This window comes from Manacus vitellinus, unplaced genomic scaffold, assembly GCF_001715985.3.
Source record: "Manacus vitellinus isolate BGI_N305 unplaced genomic scaffold, ASM171598v3 scaffold_62_pilon, whole genome shotgun sequence".
NCBI lineage: Eukaryota > Metazoa > Chordata > Aves > Passeriformes > Pipridae > Manacus > Manacus vitellinus.
The window spans coordinates 3,020,071-3,045,030 of NW_021940704.1; the positions used below are offsets into that span (position 1 = coordinate 3,020,071).

General features: G+C 48.6%; 1 protein-coding gene across 13 annotated transcripts in view; it reads right to left on the reverse strand.

The window, feature by feature from the left end:
* Window positions 1–24,960, reverse strand: part of ARHGEF9 (Cdc42 guanine nucleotide exchange factor 9) — a 206,312-nt gene that overhangs the window by 23,968 nt on the left and 157,384 nt on the right. For all 13 annotated transcript variants that reach the window (XM_018083279.3, XM_018083277.3, XM_018083286.3 and 10 more), the window contains 4 exons: window positions 20,301–20,480; window positions 17,721–17,953; window positions 13,870–13,999; window positions 5,549–5,680 (listed from right to left, as the gene is read on the reverse strand). In XM_018083279.3, the coding sequence (XP_017938768.2) occupies window positions 5,549–5,680; window positions 13,870–13,999; window positions 17,721–17,953; window positions 20,301–20,480 (675 nt within the window). The remainder of the gene's footprint in view (window positions 1–5,548; window positions 5,681–13,869; window positions 14,000–17,720; window positions 17,954–20,300; window positions 20,481–24,960) is intronic.

Below are 24,960 nucleotides of genomic sequence, written 5' to 3' on the forward strand. Positions count from 1 at the left end.
GCTTTGCTCAGGGAGCTTAAGGGAAGACAGCAATAGCAATAAACCACAAGCTGGAGCCTGCGTTGCCTCTTGATTACAAGAGACACATAAAAAGCACAAATGAAAACTAAATGTGTTTCATGCAGTCACTGATCTTTCTGCACTGTCAGAAAACACCAATCACGGAACCCCATCAAGGACTGCTTGGCTATTGAGGAAGGAAAAGCGGAATTTGGTGCAGAAACTCAGTTAACCCTTCACACTTCATGCTGTCATTCCCAGTCCGATGCCACAGCGCCCTGGAGCCCATTGGGGGAATCCAAACTATCACCCAGAACAGATAAGGGAAGATCCTCCTCTGCTCAGTGCCTCCAGCATCCCCAACGTAACAGGCTGTGATCATAATTAATGCTGTGTGTCACAGGTCTGAATGTTAAGTACCATGATTTGCAAATCTAAAGCATCTCTGTGTCAAACTCTCTCTACTTCAGGGTGATGAGGAAAGTGGACCCTGTGCCTTTAAGGCAACATCTTTTAATGCTGCCATCATCCAGGATTGCCTTCATTTCTTGGTAATTATGGTCAGCATGCTGGAATATGCATTCCTCTCCTATTATACACATAGGGCAAGGCACAGTGAGGCCAGTGCTTGCTTCCCGCTCAGTGTATTCCCTTCTGCCTTCCCAAAAGGCAACTCTGCATTAGGGCATCCAATCAACAGTCTCTTCGGAGAAGCCACCACTTTGTCCTCAGGCACATGGCAATGTCCCGCCCTCTGGTTCAGGAGACACAGACAGAAAATTCATTGGGAGACTTTGACATTAATCCAACAGCTGAAAGTTACCCAGCTTTGCAAAGAAAACATGAATCCTGAGCTCTCCCAGAGGCTCTGGATCAGGAACTGTGGCATACAAACTGGTATTTCAGCATTCAGTTTATTGAAGCCTGAAATAGTTGACATGGCCATTTCATCTAATTAAACTCCTCACTTCCTGGCACCAGGAAATAATCCAGTGGTGATGTTAGGAAATGACCAGTGCTGTCTCTGATGGCCAAATCTAAACCAAAGAGATTTATCTGTAAAGCTCAGAAACAGCTTTTGTTAAAATTATCCCACACAAGTTGCTTTGCAAGATGTTTGCCAGCAGTGAGAGCTGCCTGCCACGGTGCATGCTCCATGCAGCCCTTAGAAATCTTAGTGCAGGTTTCCTGCTTGGAAGAAAGACCTAAAGATACCCCCACTGGTGGAAATAACACCTACACAGATGAATGCAGCCCTTGTTAATTACACATCTTCACAACCCAGATCTCTGAAGACCTGTGCTCATGGTGCTCATGGAAATGTGTTCGGGAATTCTGCCTGAGGCAGTAGATTTTAGGCAGCCAGGGAAGGGGCTGAGTTTGGCCACTGGATCCCACCAGTGCCACTACTCCTCTCCTGACAGCTGAACTATATTAATGACCAGTTTGTGACAGTCACATTGACACAGAGAGTTCAACACAGTCATGTCAATGGCCACACCAATACCTGGATCTTCACACCCAAACAAACTGTCACCAACTGCTTTGAAAGGACAAACCTTGGATCAGCTCACACTGCAAAAGCCCTTGGAAAACTCCTAGGACACACAGCCAGTGGGAAGACAACAAGGACGTTCAGGTTCAAGGAGCTGCTCCCACCGGCAGCTCTCAGCCCAATCCACCCACCTGTATGAGACCAGAGAGCAAGTGGGATACAAGGTGTGGTCCCAACCTGCAGGGATCTGTGGACAACCACGATTTCCAAAGGCCAGACAGATGCTGAAGCCTTGCTTGAAATATCTGGGAACAACCAATAAACACAGTGAATGCTGATCAGCAAGCTCCTGGCTGTCAGAGGGCTGAGTTGGCACTACTGATGGGCTTGCAGGTGTATCACGCAGGGAACAACCAGGTGACAATGTCAGGAAGAATCACATGAGAGTTATCCTCCCTCACAGAATGTCTTGGCCAAGTGTCCAACAAAAAAAAGGCTCCATAACCTTGAAACATTCTCAGACAACAGCAGAAAAAGATGGCAAAGTCTCTGGAAAGCAGGGCATGAGCAAAGCAGATGGGGTTATTTGGAAATATGTTACCTGCTGCTGAAAGCAGTAGCTGGATGCTGGAAATACCTCCATAGCCAACAGACCATGTCCCTTAGACACAGGCAACAGTGGATGGATCAGTGGGAAAAGAAACACGGTAAATTCCGGTAGCACACAACAGGAGATGAAACCTTCCTGGGCCAGCTGCTGCTGGAGCCGATGGACCAAACCCAAGCCAGCAGGAGAATGGTACAAACAAGATGGTTTTTGAGAATGTGTACTGTGTGCCTTGTCCATGTAGCCACAGAGAGGACACCAAGAGGTTGAACCAGAGCAATCTTTGCTGTTCACTGACAGCAAAACTGCTGTGAAGAAACCCAAACTTCCATGAGGGTGGGGGACACGTCACTTTGCACAGAGCACCCACCTGAAATAAGGGGCACAGAATGAGTTGTTACCTTGGCTACAGAAAGAATTTTTTATCACTCTGCTTGAGTGCAGCAGCAATCCAGCAGTACAGAGCAGTACAGCCACCCAGGGGACCAGCAGCAGTACAAACACAGCGAGGGTCACAGTGGGTTCTCCTGGGACTGACACCCAGCACTCTGGAGGGCTGGGACCAGAATGCTGCCCAAATTTCTGCAGCAAAAGAAAAACTGACTTTCACTGGCTCTCTTCCAGATAGTGCAGGACTTCATATTCCATCTTCCTGGACTACTGGTATATCAGCAAACACCAACACCTCACCCTGGCCTACAGGAGGGACGCTGATTCCAGCCACGTTTGCCACGTAAGATTTTCTCATCTTCCACTGCACAAACTGTGAGCAGGAACCTGCCAGCCTGTGCACTATGAGCCCACTGTGGAACCACGTTCAGAAACAATGGAGTTCAAAGGGAAGGACAGAGAATACCAACATCCAAAACTGTCACAGAGCTTAGGATACAGAACTGTGTTCCATCAGGAACTCATGAATCACTCTTTGCAACCATGGGATCCATGTGCATTCCCAGGGGATGCAAGAGCACAGAGCTGCAAACATCTGCCAAGGAGACCATAGGTAATGAAGGTGAGGATGATGTGCAGGTAACTGCAAGGAAGATCTGGAGGAGTGGGGGATCTTGTTGAAATATGTGCTTGTCTTCTAGATCCTCTCAGGATATCTAGCAAACCTCCATCAAACTGAAGCATCTGTGGCATATTTAAATAAGGAATTAGTTTTAGTTCCTTATTTCTATTAAAAATCTCTTTTGACCGATAAAGAGATAAAATTCAACCACTGTAATTTAAAAAAAAGTATTCTCATATAGATTGCGTCATGATGAAGGATGTATCATACCTACTGATTTATTATATCTGAAAAAAACCACAAATGCAGAAAATCTTCTGAAGAGGAAGATTCACTGAGATGTGCCATCATAAGTGGTACCAAAGCTGCTCTGGAGGATGTGGGTCATATTTCATATCCCTCAGAGGATAATTTCAAAGCTCCAACTTCCCACACCATGAGGTAAATGGTGCCTCATTAAAAAAGCCCCAAGACACGGTGCTCTGGCTCTAAAGCAGAGGTCATCCTGCCTGTTGGGATCTGTGCAGCAAAGCCTGACACAAGGGTGAAGGCAACATAGGCTACAAATCATTCAGATTTATTTTATATGGGATTCATGATCCCAAAATGTGAGCTAACACTCCTCAGGACCCATACTGGACAATTATTCTCAATAAAGTTCAAGGAAAGTATTATCATGGGAGAGTACAGCTGTAACCTCATCTCCCCTCCTGCCCCAACACTGAAAAGTAACTGCAGTTTGCTGCTGGAAAAAAGGGATGCAGAAGAAGAACCTACAGCGAGGTCTGAGCTCCGTGCCCATGACATCAAGGTCACCACAGGAGTTCCCACCCTCTGCCCTGTCACCCCAAAGCTCAGGGCACACACACTGTCCCAAAGACCTCAGCTGGCGGCAGCAGGGCTGCCAGATCCTGGCACAGTCTCTCTTCCAGGAAGGCCCAGGCCCCACGTTCTAATCTGCTGGGTGTTTCCCTGTGCAGCACCTCCTGCAGCACCACGTCCCTCAAAGGGCCTTCTGCGTGCAGAAAGGAGGAGGACAGTGTCCCACTAGTGCTGTTTGCATACTGCTGGAACCTGCCAGGCCCCCACAGCCCACTGCGAATTGCTGAACACTCTCCACTCATGCTGATGACCACGGAAATCCCAGTCATGGTTTTCCCGGAGTTACAGGAACGCTCGATACCTCTCTGGACCAGACCCAGTGTCTGGATGCCAAGCTGGATGCTGCCTTGTGAATTGGCAATTCGGGTCACAATCAAAGTGTGGGAGGTCAAGATTAAAACTGAAACCAGCTGTGCACCTCCAGACTCATTATGCCAGCTCTGACCGTCGGACCTGGTTATTGTTGCTCTGTGGTTATTTTTGTGCAGAGCCAGGCCAGGAGTAAAAGGTACAGCAGTGAGGAGGGGAAAAACAAGCACATGCATTCCAGAAGGCAAAATTTCAGTCAACCATGACTCAGGAGAAGAAAGTGCCACCCACTGCACTGCACAGGCCGCGAGCAGGCAGTGATGCCGCGGTGAGTCAGGAGCCTCCCACGCCTCCTCCCTCGCTGCTTCCTGCAGTGCCAGGGCCCTGGCACATGGAGTGGGGCTGGCTCAGCCTGTCCTGAGCCCTGAGGCTGTAACAGGAGCACAGCTCCCTGTCTGCACTTCCCACTGAAGCCAGACATGGGGACTCCCCCTTCACAGTTCTCTGTGTGGCTGCACTGAATGTCACTGAATCCCAGGCTGTCACACACGGGACTGATGTGCTCTGTCCCTTCACGTAGCACAGCTGGGATGGCAGTGAGCTGGGATCACCTTAGTGGGATACAGCAGTACAGCTGTGATGCTGCTGCTGCTGCATAGAGCTGCTCTGAAACACAGTTCACCTGCTGCTATTAACACTTCAGCACATCAGCACCAGCATCCTGCACTGCCTTCCTACCTTCTTGATGGGTTTCATGGCAGACGTGCCCTGTAAAACCCAGCACAGCAGAGACATCAGGATGAGGCTTAAAATGCCTCTGCCCAAGTGCCAGCACAGAAGCCCTGCACAGAATGAGTTGCTGATCATTGTCTCAATGCAGCCACTGAGCTGTCAGCCCAAGTGCCAGGCTCTGCAGTTCATGCAGGAATTCTAGGGCTATCTAATCCCAGATCATATGCTGCAGCCAAAACCTAAAAGGAGAAGTGAGGCAACAAGCCAAACAAGGGGCACATGAGAAAAAGGCATTAAGTGAAAAAGTGGAGGCTGGATTTGCTATGAGCATAAAAATCCCTCTATCCCAGTATGCTCACTATCCCACAAATCAGTATTCTGAGCATGTGGATTGCCCCTCCTCAGTGCTATCCACATCCTCTTCTGCACGTGCAGCAAAGAGCCACCTTGCCCTAAAAACCACTTTGGACTGGCAAGCCTGTCTGCAGCATGCCCTTAGCCATGTCCTTACCTTCTTGCAGAGAACCATCTGGTGATCAAAGAGAAAGAAAACTCGCTGCTGGTTCCGTCCATAAGGTTGGTAAATCCAGGACATTTCCCCCGTGTAGATCAGCTCCGAGCTGCGATCCAAGATATCGTCTCCCTGGAGGGCAGAGAGAATGAGGCCGAGTGAGCCACTGCTCCCAGCCAGGGCAGTGGACACGTCTGTCTTTGCAGGATGGGGAGAGGCAATCATTAAGCAAGATTTTGGCCCTCCAGCAACTCCCAAAGCCACCCCATCTGACTTTGGACCAGAAACTGGGGTTAGGGAATAATTTTGAAGGAAGGAGAATAAATGAAGTAAGTGTGGGCACTCAAAGCACAGTCACTGCAGTTCACATTGCAATGCTCCAGACACTTTACCCACTCCCCTCTCCAGGTACCCCCAGATCCTGATCTCGCTGCAGGTGCTGGTGGCATCAGGCAACCAAAGCCCTTTCCTGCTGCCCAGCACAGCCACTTCGTATTCAGGGTAACCAGTCCCCTGCACCTTCCCCCTTTAAAACAGCATCCCAAAGCCTTTTTGGTTCTGAAATGTCAGGCCAGCCATCTCAAATCTCAAAGCCATCAACACTGAGCTATCAGTTCCCCACCCATGACGCTGCCAGAACTCACCCCTCTGGAGTGTTGCTTCTCTTCCCACTCACCCAGGCAATGACAGTCCTTTCTCCCATAGCTCATTAGAGCTCCCCATCTCCAAAAACCTGTCAGGACCACCCCAGCTCCTCTGGCAGCCTCGGGCCCTCCCAGCTGGCCAGGCCTCCCTGGCTGGCTGCTGGAGTGCCCTCACCCTTCCCTGCCTCCGGCTAACGCTTGTTTTCCTCTCTGGTTTTTTTTTAAGGATTCATGAGCAGATGGTCTTGAAAACACAGAGCTCTCTCTCCCACTCTCTGAGAGAACAAATGCAGTCACCCTCCACTAATTGGAATGAGCTGGACTTTTTTAAAAAGTTAATTAAAGTCTATTTATTAAAAATGGGTGAATTCACCACCACCTGCCCTATGGGCATCTCGGTGGAACACCGCAGAAGGAAGCGGGATGACTCCAGCTGAAAGGTAAGGAGCAGAATTCAGGAGCAAGTAAAAGAAGAGCTTTTTTTTTTTTTCTTTTTGGCTCTTAAACTACTGCAGTTCTGGCTTTGACGCCAAACTGGAACCGATTTCTGGGACAAGACCATCCCAAAATCTCAGCAAACAGCTTGTAAAGGTTCAACCAGCTATGGGGGGGATCTAGATAGACACATGCTTCTGGTGCTGCTCACAGCTGCAGGTGCCAAAGCAGCCAAGAGTCACCCCCACTCCTCCTTTCTTGGTGAGGCTTTCAGACTGCTGCTCAGGTAAATGTGTAATTAACCTCTCAGCATTGATTGGAAGCGACCGCCTGTGTCCCTGGGCCCTGTGACAACAGCAACTTCATTAAGTCACTGCATCACCATCCTGCAGCACAGACTAGCCAGGGGTTTATCCTCCTCTCAGTCTCACTTCTCTGGCTGTGGTATCCCAAGGGTTAATGAGGGTTAACTTCCCAGGGACACAGAGGGTCACTCCCTGGAGGGATGGGCTGTGCATCACATGGTGTCTCAGCAGGGTGGTGACACCTCCTGCCCAGAACCCAGGGACCTGTGTGCTGCTGCCACAGCTCAGGTGGGCACAAGCCCTCGAACAAGAAGCCTCTGAAGAAAACACACTGGCTCCAGAAATTATGGGCTTTCCTGGCTAAACACGAGCTTCTATGAAGAAGATTCCCACAAGCCTATGGATGGGAGCTTTAGGAGAGGGGGCGAGCTTAGGAGAGGCTGGCTGCTAAAAATAGAAAGACAGTTTTGTCTTTTACTCCTGTGGTAGCATCTGAAGCCTGAGGACACACAGAGGACTCTGTAAGCACTTCTACTTGACTAGCTGAATCCAAACTGGGTAGTCCCTGCAAGCTACATAACCCAAAAACATTTGGATTTGAAATGATAGGATTTGTATACCATTTCTTATGTTGGGAAAACAATTTATATATAGTCTGTAGGCTAGAAATAGCTGATTTCCCATGCTGGGTTAGCAAATTGGAAAATACATATTGCAAATACTTTGGGACTAGCACATGGCTGGCCACGAGCCGCATGTCCAGAGCCCTGCCTGCTCCTCCATCCCCGGCTGCTGTGCCAATTCACCAGCCAGAGCCTCCCAGCAGAACCACTGAACCTTGAAAGGCTGTTCTTTTCCTGACAGTTCTAAACCTCTGAACAGCACCAATTGTCCCCTTCAGGAGGGGTGTCCCTTCTGGGGGCTCAGGTGTCAGTTGCAGGATGGGAGCAAGAAGGGACATGTTGGTTTTTCAGCTCCACTGCCACTGTGGCTCCCCCAGCACACCTTCGTCCACGGGCCTGACTCCAGGCAGGCTTTCCCAAATGCCTCTCCCAGTCCCAGCCCTGGATCCCTCCAATCCTGTACTGAACTAGGAAAAAATTTCCTTTTTCTTTTCAATTTTCTTCCAACTCCTAGAGAAGCTGGATCATCTATATCCTTATGTAAATGAAGAGAAACCCTGCTAAAAAAGGAAGAGGCTGAACTTTTAGTTCCACTGAACAGGCAGATTTCTACTTACTTCAGCCGAGCACAGCAGCAGAATGGCCAAGAGGAGAGTGGCTGACTTCCTGAGGCCTTGTCCAACCTGAGTTATGTCCCATAAGCCTCTAACAAAACCCTCAGCCCTCCCCAGCTGCACCAAGGGTTTTCAGTGCACATCCTGACACATCCTCCGTGCACATCCTGCTGCATCCAAACGGCAGCCGACAGAAAGCTGACTCCTCTCTTCTCCGTGCAGTCACAGCAGAGCTCCTTTGTGAGCAGTAATGGGAGCAGAAGGTCACCCAGATCTGGGTTGGATGAGTGTTTCATGCTCCCTCGAGCCTGCAGTGACACACACAGTCCCAGGGCTACTCCTGACTGTGACAGCACAGGGCCAGCTCTGCTGCTGCTCTGTCAGAAAGACGTGGATCCCCAGCTCCCCAGTTGTGCTGGAGCGACCACCACGCTCTGCAAGGAGCAACTAGCAGGGACCAGAAGGGTTGGAACAGTGCCATGGAATAAAGGATGTTGGGAGCACCCACACAGCGAGGATGGGCAGGGCGCTGTGAGCTGTTCCACCTCTCACAAGCCAGCCCTGAGCAGACACTTCCCTGGGCTTGGGAATGCTCAGGAATGCTCAGGAGCCCACCAGACCCACCCCTTAGCTCCCAAGCCCACCCTGACATAGCCCTTTTGCTGCCACTGTTGGGCACAGTGAGGAGATTCTGTGCCCTTGCCCAGCTCCCAGGCAGTGAGCAGGGCTCTCTCCTGCCTGACACTGCTGTTCTGCAATTAGAGACTGACAGGCTGATTAGCACCTGGGGCTACACAGAGATCAGAAAAGGAACATGAGCGAGATGTGCTTTTCAACAGGCTCAGTTTTGATACCTTCTGTTGGGGGAGGGGAGGGCAAGAAGAAGAAGAAAAAAGAAGGCTGTATTTCAGTCCCTGACATGATTTTTCTCCCAGGAGGATTTCTCATCAGGCTGTCCCTGCTTGCCAAGCAGCACATTGGTTACATGCAGCTTTCTTCCATGTCACTCTTGCTTTCACTAACATAATATTAGGCTGAGGCCAACAATTATGGATTACATAATTAAGGGCAGCAACTCTTGATTTAAAGGACCCATAAATAACAACAATGGGAAGACATTTAAAAGGACAGTGCTCATTATATGTCTCAATTACATATATTTTTCCCTTCATGTAAATTTAACACTCTTGAAACCTGCCATAGTGGCAACCCATGGGAATCTTTGGTAGAAATATCCAGATAGCTGCATAAAGTAATCTGTTTAAATAGCAAGTTAAAACCAATCCAGGCTGATCAGCAAGGCTCTGTCCTGTGCCAAACATCCTGCCAGTGATGAATCCACAGATTCATAAGATTCCCTCCTAGGGAATGGGAGCCACATCATATCCCTATTCTGAGAGAAACCTGGGCTGAAAGGGAGAAAAGGGTTGCTGGAAGCTGCCATGAGGGCAGGGACTGCTGCAGGATTGCTGCTTCATTTTGTTTTGATGTGGTTCAAGAGCTGTTCAAAAGGCATGAAAAGGAGCAATTCTGAGGTGTGCTGAAGCACAGACCTGTTTTCCACCTCCACATCATCCACACAAGGCACTCAGTGGGGATGCAGTGGCCCCTGAGGCTGTGGTGGGCACGGGGCTCATGCCAATGGAAATGGCAAATCCTGCCCAGCAGCAGAGCCAGAGGGAGCTGGGCACAGTGGCACACAGGTCTCCACAGCTCCACAGGCTCATAGGATCCACAGGGAGGGCAGGAGAGAGGTGAACATGCTCCTGCCACGGCACAGGAGAAGAGAGGAAGCAAGGCAGGGATGCACCATTGCCTTAGCTTTGTGGTGTAAATGTAGCCCTGCCCAAACTGGGACTGGCAAGGACTTGGACATGATGACGGGCTTTGTGGAAATGTCTTTCTGACATTGCTGTGTGTGTATCTCTCCAGCTTATAGCCCACTAAACTGGGAGATGTGCAGCTCTCAGAGGGCAGGAGCAGCAGAAAGGACTGAGCAGGAAAGGCTGCCCACGATGGGCCCTATTTGAAGTCTGCTCTGAACCTGCTCCACCACCTTGTGTGCTGGTTTGCCTCACTGCCTTTAAATGTCACTGTTTTGATCTGAGGGTATTTAACTACGAACAAGGGGATGATGTTGAGTGCAGGGAAACAGAGGCTGAGCATCAGGAAACACTTCATAACACCGAGAGCTCTCAGGCAGCAAAAGGGTTCGGCAGGAGGTGATGGAAACCCCACATTCTGCACCATTAACAGCTCAAAGCACAAAAGGCACGGCAGGACTGGTGTAGGCAGGGACAGCACCTCTCTGGGTCTGTTTATATCCTGGAAATTCAGGCTACAAAATAAAGCAGTGAGTCATACGTGGCAGCAGACCAAGCTGGGCTTTTCGGTCAAGCCCACATTCCCACAAATTTTACAGGAACACATTTCAAAGTGATTGGGATTATTTCTAATTTATAGCAGTCAGTGAGATCAGAATCTTCCCTTAAGATTTTGCTCAGTCATTACTTGTCTAAAGCTGCCAAAGCTGCCAATAATTCCTTAAGACTTCAGGCCTTGGCTGCCAAAGCTTATCAGCTGCCCCCCACATCAGGCCACCCTTTCCTGATCCCAATGGCAATTTAAACCATCAGATCCTGCTTGCATGATTTCTTGGGGAAAACCTCTGCCCTTGGTTAACTCAAGGATATGCAAAAAGTCTTGAGGGATAAAAGTGATTCCTGAAACGCACAGGCACAACTCCATGGGATTCAGTAAAATCCCTCTGCCTAAATCAACTTGGACATGCCCCTACTCTACCCATTTGCTTTAGGATCAGCAATATGTATGCATTCCCAAACACACCCTCTCCTTGCAAGAAAACACGTACACACACTTGGTACACAAGAACATTTCAAATATTCACTCGCTAAATATTTGTAGTTTGGTTTGGATTTTTTCTTCTTTTTAAAAAAACACTTTTTTCCATCTCATCACAAAACATGGGTAAATTTAGACAAGAAAAAGCACTTTCAAAACAGATAATCAACCTCGTTAGTCTCAAGATATTGAGGAAAAACAGACATTTCTCCAAATGAGAGATTTCAACGTGCTGAGACATTTAAGCCACTGAAATAAATCACCAAGTGCCACATGCAGTGGGAATTCAGGATTAGCTCTGTCTTGTGCCTGGCTGGATATTTGGGGAAAAAAAGTCTGAACTGATAATTTTTTCTCCTGATTGTTTTCTTGTTTCCCTGCTTTTTTTTTGAGTGCTGTTTTCATGTGTCTCAGGAAGGCTGAACTGTGCACCCCGGGTGATGCTCCACTGCTCGCTCTGTGTGACACCATGAGGGACAGAAAGCTTTGGTTTGGGGTACAGTCACTAATCAGAGCAGGAACAGGGCCTCGGAAAGCTGGGGAGTGTTCTGTGGGTTTCTCTTCCTGCCTCAGGGAGCACTTCCCACAGTGGGTAAGTGGGAGCACAGCACTGACAGTGGGGCCCTCCCTTGGCTGAGGGTCCTCCAGTAAAGACCAGCTGGAGTTGTGGTCTCCTCAGACTGGAAATACCCACTGCCCACAGCCTGGCAGGGGCTGGGGACACACACCAGGAGGTCCCTTAAGTGGCCAAGCACAGAGGACGAGTGAATCCTCATGGACTGGGTAAGGAACCAGCCCCAATGTCCTGAGTCCTGGAGGACGTGCCCCACAGCTGAGTGGGGCTTGGGGTTTGCAGTGGGGACTGCAGTGCCCAAGGAAAGCATCTGCACAGATCTAGGGTGGATCCAAGCATCTGGTACCACTTTTGATTTCTCCCACTCTCTTCCTGCATCGCACAATGGTTCACTTCTGGGTATTTTGGGTTTCTGTGCATCCTTCTGGCCATTCCGTGGACAGCTGGGAAGTGGGGGCTGGATCCGGTGATTCAGAATTACTTCAGAGGGAAGAATCAAGCCGTGAAATCCTCTGCTGGGTCCAGCTCTCATCCTCTACTGTTCTCATCAAAACTCTATGCCTCCTCTTAATCCAAAAGACAGACTGAAAAAGGCAAGAAGGGTGTTTTCCTTTGACCTGGGGCAGCACTGTATTCCCAGGGGATCTCTCAGCAGTACCAACTGCAGGCTTTGCTATATTATGAGAAGTTGAAGGATGGTGCTGCAATAATGTGCTCAAAATTTGGACTAGTTGAAAAAAGCCTGGAAGAATGACTTGGCAAATTCCTGAGGATAGCATGGAAGATAAAGAATGGGTCCTGCTAAGCAGGAATGAGTTATCAAGAATATGGCTAAATAAAAATGAATTATCAACTGAGCTAATCGAAGAGAAAAAGAAACTGCTATTCCATAGATCCTTTGTGGGGTGACCTTGGCTTTCCACTCACACATGAATATTTACTGACTTGGAATTCATCTGCCCTTAATCGAGATTTATTTGCAGAGAGGGGCTCCACATTTCTTACAAAAGATTCCCATCAGCTTATCCCATGGCACATTCTGAAGGATGAAGATGGAGCTGATGGTCCTGTGCCTCCTTGAGAGTAGTTTTCCTCATTCTCAAAATGAGCATGTGTGTCAGTGAGAGCTGTGAGAGATGTTCCTCCACAGTAAACAACAGTAAAACAATCAAACACATCGTCTGCGCTCTCTGCTCTCCCAGTCAGCCACAATCCCATACCCAGCTCTGACTGCTGCATTTATGTGCTTAATCACGAGATCCAGGGTTGAACCCAACCTTCATTACAGTAATGAAACTAATTCAGTCAGAGAGGACATGCAGTCAGAAGGTGATGCACCTGTATTTCTCTCCCTCTCTCCTCAGCCTTCACAGATCTTTTCCAGGAAAAAAAAATAAAATTAAAGGATTAACACCTCTTCCCATACACTAATTTACATAGCATGATCCCAATGACTGGAATGTGGAGTTATTTCAGATCTTCCCAACTGTGAGGAAAAAGAAAGGCTGCTCCATCACTCTATCAACTTGCTGAACACATGGACCAATGACAACATTGGGAGGAATTAGAGCAACATTTGCCCTCCATCTGCTTCCAAACCCTATTTACAGATTACTTGCATACAATGACTTAAAAAAACCCCAGGGACAAAAGGAAAAGGAGAACATAATTTTAGTTGGGTTTTTTTAAAAAAAACCACATGGCACAAATGTAGAGACTGAAGGTCTGCTGGTGAGGAATCCTTCTGCTGACTCTGCCTTCCCTGTGCCTCTCAGTTCTCTAATTACACCATCACTACACCTGGGGCTGGTTCAGAAATATCTTTAAGTGCAAAGTCATTTATAAAATTCAAATACCATCTCTAACCCCAGCTTAACAGTTTGGCTTCCAATCACAAGGCAACCACTAGAAGGATTTTATCCATTTTCTTAACCTGTCACAATTTCCAGGGCTCTTTCCCGACTTCCTCCCCAGTGACACAGCACAGAGCCAGAATGCACACAGAGTTTGATCCAAACCTCACCTACTACCAGCACTGTAATCACAACAGTTACTCCAGGTTTCTACTGATGAAATTGGAACTGGACCCTAGATTTTCTTTAGGGTCATTAATGTTTAAGTCCCACTCGGAAGCCTGTGGGTGTGTCTTTCTTGTCCCAGGAATCCCAAGACTGGGCTGCGTGATATGAACTATAGGGTGTTAGATAATGCAACAACTGCGTGGAATTTGCTTTTCCCAGGTTCCCAGCACCATGTTACTGTACCTCCCAGTCCAAGACAGAGGCCTGCCACTGAGCTATCTTGTCAATGTTCTCCAACCTCCGCTTCCGCTCGTTGATCTGGAGAGTCACGTTCCTCATGACGGCAAGGGCAGCGGCCACATACCTGTAGTCACTGCAGAGAACACACACGGGGAGGCCATGAAACATGCACAGGAGTCTATCAACCCCCAGCAGCAGCACAATCCCACCATTCCCCACAAGGACACACGGGAAGGGTTTGCCACTCAGCGCTGCAACGCCATATTTTGTATTTTTTCCACTGGCAATGTCTGGAGCATCACAACGGAGTAGCTTCATTGGAATTGGAACTGGGAGCCAGCCCAGTTCCTCAGCTGGTTCCAGGGGTGCAGTGAGCACAGCCTGGCCTCTACCAACCCAACACCTCAGCTAAAGGGCATCACCCTAAAAGACAGTCTGAACATTTATACAGCCTGGGCCTTTGGGCCTGGATTTTTCCATTTTTAAAATGAACATCAGAAAATATTTTTCATTTGGACAGTGAACGAAGCACCTCCCAAGCCATAAGGCAGCTCCAAGAGTGCCCCAGAGCACTTATCCCATGGAATTCACTCTTACTGAAGATTTCAGGTGAGTAAATCAAGGCAAAATCTTCCTTTTTCCTCATATGGGCCTATGAATGCAGCAACACAGAGTGAGAATAGGCTCCTGCCAGGGCCAGCGAGGATGATGATCAGTCTTTTCAAAAAGTGATGCTGAAATCAATGCTATTGATTTCTGCCCTGTGCCTCCTTTTCCATTCCAAGGAGCTGTAATGTTCATTTCAATTGGGAAGACAGGCAAGCCCAGCTGCCACAATGCCACCATGATGTATTATTAACTTAAGGGCTGCTATTGATTGCTGACTAATGAGAAAAACTGCCATCTTGGGCAGCTGCAGGGGGAATGGCTGTATTGATTATTGCTAAGGATTGCACTGGTGACAGCTAAAATGGGGGTGAATGCTGGGAATTAGATGCCTTCTCCATGTGATCCCAACAGGATAAATATTAAGAAGCAATCACACTGTGATAGACAATAGAAGATTACTTGCTGTTTTGCTTGGATGAAAACTTGGGATGAGTTTTTAATTTTTCTTCAGTTCTAATGTCAAAATTCTAGCTGAGGTTAAAAAAAATCTCACAAATTCCAGAACAGCAGGACTGGTCCTTCAGTAAAGGAGAACAGAGGATGGGCTGCCTGACATATCCATTGCAGAAAGCCAGGATGCTTTGGGTTGGAAGGGACCTTAAAGCCCATCTCATTCCATGCCCTGCCCTGGGCAGGGACACCTTCCAGATTGCTCCAAGCCCCGTCCAACGTGACCTTGGACACTTCCAGGGATGGCAATGGTCATGATACACAATGAACTTCTTGTGCCTCCCTTTGTGGGCCATCTGTGTGAAGGGAGCATTGGTTGTGCATGGGATGAATGAAGCTACATCAGAGTGATCTGCAAAATGCCCACGAGCTCTTGCAGGGAAACAGGAAAATCACTATGGTCAGAAAGGATGTGTAGAGGCAGGCAGAGGTGCAGGGTTTACAGACAGTCACTCATAATCTCCTAGCAATTATGCCCAGGCAAGGAAGGGAGGGTAATGACAGTGACTCCTCAGCAGAGTCTCCTCACAGAACACATTCCTACACTCTTAACTTCAGCTCAGTTCTGCAGTGGGAATGCTCAGGACACCAGCAAGCTGCACTTAGGACCCTCATATATTTAATTCATATTAAGCTGGAGTAAATCTTTAAGAAGTGAACAGATGTGGCTTTGTGAAAAATTCAAATGAATCAGTCTCAAAACAAGAAGCAACTGAAGGGAGCCAGGCTCTGAGCACCCCTGTCCCGCCTCCACACGGAGTGGGCCGGTGCCAGCCAAGCCAGGTTTATCCTGGGAATGCTAATTCCCTAATTCCGATGAAAAAACCCCATGCACGTTTTTCTTTCACGCTGTAATGAAGAAGGAGTCAGGACTGAACTTTTTGGGCTCCCAGCCCGTGTCTGTGGCAGAGCTGGCAAAAACTTAAAAGAAAAAATAACAGAAGCAAAGCATTTGGCCAGTGAATTAATAATAATATACCGTTAACTATGAAATTAAGGTAAATCAGTGGTTTGTCAATTCCATTGGGGCTGCAGTGACCATTTTCCAGTGCTCAATCTGAATGTAAGTCTAGATTCTTGCCAGATATCACGTGCAAACTCGGGGGAGAGTGGTCAGGTTTCTCATTTAGGTGCTACTGTCCTGACCTGGTGCAGGGAAGATCCACAGCTCTGCAGGTACAGTGTCAGGGAAAAGGAAGAAAAAAAAAGAAAGAGACTGCATGTCTCTCTGTTAGGTGAAGCTCCCGGGGAATCCTGGGCCTCTGTGAGTTTTGCCTTCCTCCAGGGCAGGGATCCAGCACAGGGCTCTGTGTAGCCTGGGGTTTCCTACCTGTGCTGTGTTACAGCTTCGGGGGGGGGGGGTTAGTCCTTCTAATCAAGGGGAGCAAACAACACCCTGCTTTCCCTTTTCAGAACACAGAGAAACAAGAAAGGAAATGTCAGTGGCTGTGTCCTGTCATGGACACAATCCACTGAAACAGAGCTCTCAGTCTGAATCAACTGACTGCTGCTTAACCACAGGGGAGCCCCAAGTCTCCTCAGAATGTGACTGTATGAGATGACATAACAACATGGTGAATTTAAAACATCCCAAAGGGAACGGGAATGCACTCCCAAAATAATCCAACCCTTGTGTGATCACACTGTCCACATCCCCTTTGGTATGGACACCAAATAACTCAAACACAGAGCTCCCCTCTCTGAGGCTGCTCGTGTCCTCCCATTGTGAAGCCACTTCTGAGCTCCCAGCAGTGCTGTGGGTCATCACATGGCTGCTGAGGAAAAAACCCACAACCTCTGGGACCCCAGAGCTGCTTTCTGATACCCTAAGGTTCCCACGACTCCACTCCAAGTTTGTTTTGGTCTCATTATGAAGTGAAAACCAGGAATTGTATCTGGAGCCAAAGGCATGACCAAATTGGTGATTCAGCGAGCCTGAATCACTCAAACTCATGGATGCAAGTCAACACATCTCTGCTCATATCACATCTCCGCTCTTCTAGAGATGCGTTTGGGGAAAAACAAAGAGGTGCTTCTGAAACATTTGTGGTCTTTTTTTCAGAAGCACCTACTTTTAAATGGGTTTTGGAAAAAGAAAGAAAATTGGCAAGGTGGGAGTAAATCTACTCTTAGAGGGCCTGATTCTTCTTTCACCTTATTTTTACAGCAGTAAGTCACAAATGATATCACAGCTACTATTCCTGATTTACGCTGTCAGGGAGTCAGGCTGATTGCCCTCAGCAGCAGCAAAAGAGATCCTGGAAATTTTGGGAAGTAATCAAACTGCAGCTGCTCCTCTGAGCCCAAACCCCAGGGCAAAATGAGAGATGGGATCAGGCTGAAAAGCAGAGCAGGTTTTGAGTTCTGCCCAAATCTGAGCATGTTCAGGCTGGAGTTGCAGATCCTGGCCCTCCACTTGCTGTGTGCTAAGGTCCTCCTTGGGAGAAGGGAATGAGCCTTTTGGACCACTGAATGCTAATTAGGTAATTTTTCTAGTGTAACTGGTAGCATCAGAAAAGTACATCCAAGGCTAATTAGTTCATGTCTGATTAGAACAGAGATGAGTCTTGCTCCATCGTGAATTGGTGCTTTGAGAAGCTTTAACTGTCTGCTGAACCTTTGCCCTGCTTCCATTTATAAAGGATGTCACGGAGAGAGGAGCTGGGCAGAAAACCTCAAGCCCTGTGTGTGGAAAGGAGCACTGGCAGCCCCCCGGTGCCCTGGGCCGGTATTACCTGTGCTCCTGGGCCGTGTACTTGAGCAGCTCTGCCAGCTGCAGGGGGTACTTGCAGATCTTCTGCACGGGCGTGAGCAGGAAGCCGTCGATGGCAATGTCGATCATCTGCTGCAGCAGGCGACACGCCTCGAAGAAGTGCTGGTACCTGCTGTCCTTCATCAGCTTGGAGAGCTCCATGCACGCATCCAGATGGTTGTTACAGTACTCTGAATAGATCCAGAATCCATCTTGCTGTGGAGGAACAGGGACACATCAGGCAGGTGACCCAGCTGGCCAACAACACATCCCAGCTAGAGAAGGGCAGGGTGAGATGGGAGACTGGGGAGAAATCCTTCCCTGTGAGGGTGGGGAGGCCCTGGCACAGGTTGCCCAGAGAAGCTGTGGCTGCCCCATCCCCGGAAGTGTCCAAGGCCAGGTTGGAAGATGTCCCTGTCCATGGCAGGGGGTGGAATGAGATGAGCTTTATGGTCCCTTCCAACCCAAACCATTCTGGGATTCTAAGAAAGCACACCCACACAGGAGGAAGGACAGATCCCAGAGTACTTTTCCTGCTTAGAGGAGGTGCTGATTGCTGTGGGGGAAAAGGGAGGCCGAGAGGGCCCTGCACACTGACACATGGCTGAGATCCTGTAGGTGCAGGTGTGTTAATGTGAACCCTGTAGCTGTTTTCAGTTTCAAATTGTGCCATGGGGTTTTCATTAGAAAAGGTAAAGGCAGAACCAAGATCTCTAGATTTTGCTAAGACAAGATGACAACCTTTCTAGAGCTCTTTTCCTGAAAGATCACGAAACATCTGGCAAGTGTTTTAGGAGCTGGGTATGTTTGAAATTCTCTTTACCAACAGGGACCCCGAGGCACCAACCACTGTGGGGATTTCCTCAGGGCCAGAGAGCCAGAAAACACCAAAGAATGGAAAAACAAAGAAAAAACCCACTCACACATGTGCCCCCCTCCACCTTTTGCACTGGTCTAACAAGTCTTTTGCTGCCAATTTTGTTGGAATTTCCTTTTTCTGCCATCACTGACCACAGATCTGCCATCACCCTTAACTCAGGCTTGATTCATCTGGGCCACACAGACAAGGCAATGGAAGGTCAAAGAAAGATTTCAGTGGAAGAGAGATGGACACAACCTGACTGCCCGGCATCCCAAATTAAAGTGCAGTTGAGACAGCCCAGCTAAAGCCCAGGTGTTGTAGGCCAGCCTGAGATGCTCCATCTGGTTGTGGCCAATGCCCTACAAACTACTGAAAGGACAGACTTTATTTTGTAAAAACACACTTGCCCAGCGATTCTTATTTCTCAGTCCCTGAGGGTCCAAATAACCTGCCTTTCTGGGAACAAGGGAGGCCTGGTATCCTTCCCATCCCCACTGACTGAGCCATGCACTCACAGCTCTCCCTTCCTGAAGCAGATGAGGAATAAAATGCTTTGCAGATCCATGGACAGGATCTTAACATTCTCATCCCTCAGTTCCCCCAAATGGCTGAACAGGGATAATTTATCAGGAGTTTATCAGCCAGGTTTCAGCCACTGTCTGGTGACAGGCAAGTCTCAGATCTTCCTCCAAATAACAGCAGCAATTCTTACTATTGTCACTATCAATGACTTGACAGCACAGCCTCAAGTCATGACATTTTAGCTACTGATTCTCACCAAGATTTTGTACATCTTCTCGGCACGGAGGTGGAATGTGATGCTGCTTTGGAAGGAGCAGCAGAGATTGCAGCCACGTTAACGCCTCATGCACCTGGCTCAGAAGGAAACTTGCCTTCAATGAGAGGACCAGTGATGCCTAAGAGGCCCTCTGAACCTCTTTAGGGATGCCCTGCTGAAGTTTCAGGAATGTCTGTCAGGAATTTCTCTAGTAGGAAATGAACTGCTGCCAGCTCAGCCCTGACCCAGCACAGGACCTGCAGCCCAGGAGCACCTGTGAGCTCTGATTCTGCCTTCATTCTGCCTCAAGGAAAGCAGGGCTGTCATTTTCTTGACATTTTCTGACATTTTTCCAACACTGGCCAATTTATAAGCTTCTGCAGTAGGTGGCTATGGAACGGGATGATGGGCTGGGCCACTGAAGATGTGTGGGTGTTTCATGCCTTCCAAGTGCATCTGAGTGCCCCAGAAAACAGCCCAGGCACCTGCTCTCCTCTACTTTTCTTGTGTAATGCATAATTAAGGCCTCTTTTTACCTCTCTGGACATTCTTACCTCCTCCAACCTTCTGCTCACCCATGACCTGACTAGGAGACCTATGAGTGGGTTTAAGACACATTCTGAAGGTGGGGAGCAGGTGAGACATCACACCTACACAATATGATTAAGGGTAGATGTGAAAAGGTGCTAGGATTCAGATGTACTGGAGGCTATCCAACTGTATGCTCCAAGTTCTCCCTCCTCTGTATCTCACAAGGTAGAACCATGGAGTAGTCCCTGATATGTTACTAAAACACTATGACTCACAAAAATTACCCTGAGTGGTTCCTGCCTCCTGACTTTTTCTCCTCCCGCTCCCACACACAGCCCCCCATTCCCTAACCAACCTCAAAAGTCCCAAACAAAAATGCCAAAAGCACTCACGTGTTCCAGGAAGCATGGTCCAATCTCACTGAGATGGGGGTCCTCATTGTTGTACTGTTTCTCCAAGTCCCGGACAAAGCCCATCTGAAATCTGTAGATGTCTTCGATGTTCCCAAAGATAGTTTTTAGCTGTTCATCACTGAACATGTCCCTCCTCTTCCGGCACTGCTTTAAGTAACCCTGCAAGGAGCAAGAAAGAACAATTTGCAGAGAACAGCAAAATCTGGCTGACAGCTCCAAAGAGGTGTGTTCCAGTGTTGTAGGCCTGTTCCTTCCAAACCCACTGTCTTCCAACACCTTATATCCAGGGCAGCTCCTACACACATTGCTGCTTCCACGTCCTCTTCAGTGGCACATGGTGTTACAGAGAAAGCTGCAAGGGGTTGTTTGAGTATGCACCCAACTCTGATTTCTCCTTTTAGCCACAGTAATCAGGACAAGGAAGCTGTTTAATATCTTTATCAAGTTCTGTTTAATATCTTTACAACGATCTGGAAGAGGGGATTCAGTGCACCCTCAGTAAGTTTGCAGAACACCAAGCTGGGCAGGAGAGATGATGTGCTGGAAGGTGGGAAGGTTCTACAGACACTGAGGAAATCACTTCATCCTCCTGTGCTTCACCTGTGTAGATGACTAACATGGAATCATAGAATTTTTAAGACCGGAAACAGCTTCTAAGACCATCAAGTCCCACCACAATGATTTAGACCAGAAACTTTGCAAGGCCAAGCCTCATGTGCCGTAACTGGCCTGGTCCGTTCTGCAGCCTCTTGACTGAAAAGAAGTAACATGGGGGTCATCAGGAGATGACTTTGCTTACTTTGCTTGCCTTTATTATATAGGAAGGGGAAAAAAAAGGAAAGGAAGAAAATGCCAGCAGCTCCAGTGGAATGGTTATATTTGGGAAGTCAGGATGCTTAGTCACACAGCCACACTGCCAGCTGGTGACACGCAGCTGCTGGGCCACAATGAACCATTGGAACGCTGTAATAAACTGTCCCTCAGCCTCACCATGTGGTTCTTAGGAGGGAGAACTTCAAACACATGAATGAGAAATGCAACTTTGGCTGACCTGGCCAGGACCCAACCTCTGTGATATCCAGCTTAGCTCGGAGGATGCCGCTACCCTGAGCTTCCTGGCTTTTTCAGCTTGGGTTACAGAATATCTTCTGCATTTCCTAATCCAGGTCTCTCTTCCTGCAGGAGCTCCTTGATCAGTCATTTCCCTGGGCTTCCCTCTCTCATTTTTCCAGGTCAGGAGGAATGGGAGCAGGCTGGTTCCTATGTTGCCGGACAGTCGCGGGGCAAACTAGAACTCAAACTCAGGAGAAACGATGCAGAGCAGCTCTCCGTGCTCCTGCTCATGCTTACCTGCTTATCTCAGAAGAGCTTTGCAAACACCCAAGGAAAAAGCTGTGCCCTGCCACGAGGCCAGGCTGTCCCTGGCAGGACTCCAGTGCCAGCGGTGCCGGCGATGCCCATGAGCCGCCTATGCCGGGACTTGTGCCTGCTCTGGGCTGCCTGCAGGCAGCAGCCTCCCCTCCCACTCTGCTCGGTGACATCCCTCCCTGCCTGATTCCTGAGAACATCTCTCAGCCTTGCGGTTGTCACCGGCTGCGACTCCTGTCCTGACTATTCCCATCCTTCCCTGACTATTCCCATACTTCCCTATTCCCATTGTCCTCACACTGGTTCATCACTTTGCCGGAGTCACGTGTTTGCAGGAGCTGAGGCAGCACATTTCTGCACAGGGAAAATATATAAAAGCACAGGGAAAATACAGGAACATGTGGAGTTCCCAAGTCTTATTCCCTCTATCCAGCCAGTGCCTTTGGATGGGTGGTTTCCAGCACAAGCAGGAAAAGGGAGACTGAAGATTAATACATAACACGCAGTAAGAGGCAGCTAGAAGGCTGCTGCAGAGTTTTTCCACTAAATTTACTTCTGTTACATAAAACAGTGTCATCTTCCTTCTGCTCATCCCGTCAGGTTTGCTCAGAGAAGGGATAGCTGACTGATGAGCAGATGTTGGAGAGTGTTTTGCTCAATGAATACCTAAAAATAGCTGCCAAACTGTCTCTCTTTAAAGTACTTTTCTATGTAGTCCCTGAAGTATAAGCCAAAGTTGGAAGGTATTTGCAGGAGGTTAAGTGCTAAGTTTTCTTCACCCAAAAGTGGATTTAGAGACAGTCAGGAGAGCTGGACCATCCATCCATCCATGCTGCCTGCCTGAGAGCAGGGTGAAGGAGAGAATGAGGAGGTAACAGCCACTGCAGGCTGTAACTTCAAAGGTAGTTCTGATAATATTCCAGTTTCTTTCTTCTCTGAGCTGTTTTGGGGCTGTTTACACTGCCCTGTAAGCATTCCTCAGCTTGGCCCAGTACCATTTGGGCTATAAAACACTGTGCAGGTGAGTGTGGTACTGATATGCACATACCCAGAATAAGCACAAGAGCAAAACTGAAACTGTTTGAACTGAAGAGGCAAACCAGAGCCACGTTTGGTGGCAGGATTCTACAGCACTTACTCAAATACCTGTTACAGCCACCACTGAATGTCGGGCACTGTGATTGCACTAAAATATAGAACAAGTCTTGGAGGAACACAAGCCTGTTCCTCAACAGGGCAACAATCAGCCAGCTCCAAAGTAGAAAAACAAGGTGTGCACAAGCAGGATGCGAAAGACAGCTACAGGCTGCAGAGATATGCAGTACAGACCCAAAGAGCTCTCTGCAGTCTGTTATCCATGGAGGACAGACTGGGCACACCAAGGAAGCAGCTCCTCAGTCCTGGGCCTCTGAAGGAGGGCACCACTGCTGCCAAGCAGGTTTTATGCTGCTTCGCTATGAGGCAGCACAAGAAAGTGCTTTTCATCCATCTCTGAGGATGAGTCAGGCTAAAGGACCCAGACCACGTGGGGACTTGTCTCGTCAGCTCTGCACAGCGGCCCCGGCCTGACATGCTGAGCTGCAACCAGGATGCTCTCTATGCGGCACTCAGAGCTGTCCTGGCACCAAGGCAAGGCTTAGGTGGAATCCAGTTGATGTTATTAAAAAAAAAATTCAAAGTGAAATTACTTGGAAAAGAGCAGAATGTAACACTGGAAGTTGGCTGCCCTTTCCCACCTCCCACCTCCCAGTGGCTTGTAACATGGAGGATTCCTTTGATTTCTCAATTGCCTTGCTGTTCCCATCCAAGCCCTGTCACTTCTGCCTCTAACACCTCCTTAAATTGAGCTGTGTCTTCCTAATTCCTCTGCTGGTCCAAATCCTGCCCATTTCTCAAAGCCTGGCACCCTGCTCTTTCTTCTGCCTCTGGTTCTTCCACCTGCGCTCCCCAAACCAAACCCCCTCCCTGCCTCTCTGCTCCCCCTGAGGCTCCTGTCCTGCCCTGGACAGGCCCTGTGCCCTCCCAGGATCAAACCCCAGGGGCAGCAGGTTTCTTTTCAAGCCCAGAGATGGCCATGCATCCAGAAAATCATGGAATCACAGAACCACTAAGGTTGGAAAAGCCCTCTAGGATCATCAAGTCCAGCACCACCACCTTGTTCACCACTAAAACACGTCCTCAAGTGCCACATCCAGATGTTTGTTTAACATTTCCAGAGATGGTGACTCCACTACTGCCCTGGCCAGTCTGTTCCAAGGCTTTACAGCCCTTTCCATGAAGAAATTTTTCCTAATATCCAACCTAACCCTCCCCTGGCACAGCTTGAGGCCATTTCCTCTCGTCCTGTCACCTGTTACCTGGGAGGAGGATGTGGTGCTTCACAGTACAGGGCTGAGCAGCACTGCCTGACAGTAAGGCTGGCTACTGCTACCCATCCTAAAAACCTAGTTTTCAGTATTTTATTACTTTTCTAAGCATTAAGTGCTAACCCTGACATTCCTATTGCTGGGTGTTTCCTTAAGGCTCAAGTCTTTATTCTTTCTTTTCATGGAATCATCACGGAATCACAGAATGGTTTGGGTTGCAAAGGACCTTAAAGATCATCCAGTCCCACCCGCTGCCATGGGCAGAGACACTTCCTACCAGCCCAGGTTGCTCCAAGCCCCATCCAACCTGGCCTTGGACACTTCCAGGGATGGGGCAGCCACAGCTTCTCTGGGAGCCTGTGCCAGGGCCTCCCCACCCTCACAGGGAAGGATTTCTTCCCAATATCCCATCTAACCCTGCTCCCTGTCAGTTTCTTGCAGGCTCCCTTCAGGTCCTGGAAGGCCCCAGTTAGGTCACTCCAAAGCTTCTCTTCTCCAGGCTGAACAATCCCAATTTTTCCCTTTGGTGATATTTCAGAATAATGATCCATCCACTCCTGATAATGAAATCCAAGCAAAACTCCACATTTTACCCCCAGTACAAATCTCCACAGGAGTGTTTCTCCCAGCAGCAGTTCAGTCCTTCATGCCCTAAGTGAGGGCATAGCACCACCCATGGGGGCAGTGGGGCTTTGCTGGGATGGGCAATTCCCTTCAAGTAGCTGCTTCCCACAGGCCTTGGCTTGCACAGGTTATTTCCACCCTGGTGTTTGCCAGCTCCTGAGCTCCTGGCTTGGCCAGACTCATGCCAGGGGTGTTATGAGTAATAACATGGTGTATAATAATACAGTATGATGCTCCAAAGGGCCATGGCAAACCTCGATGATCAGGACGGTATCTACATT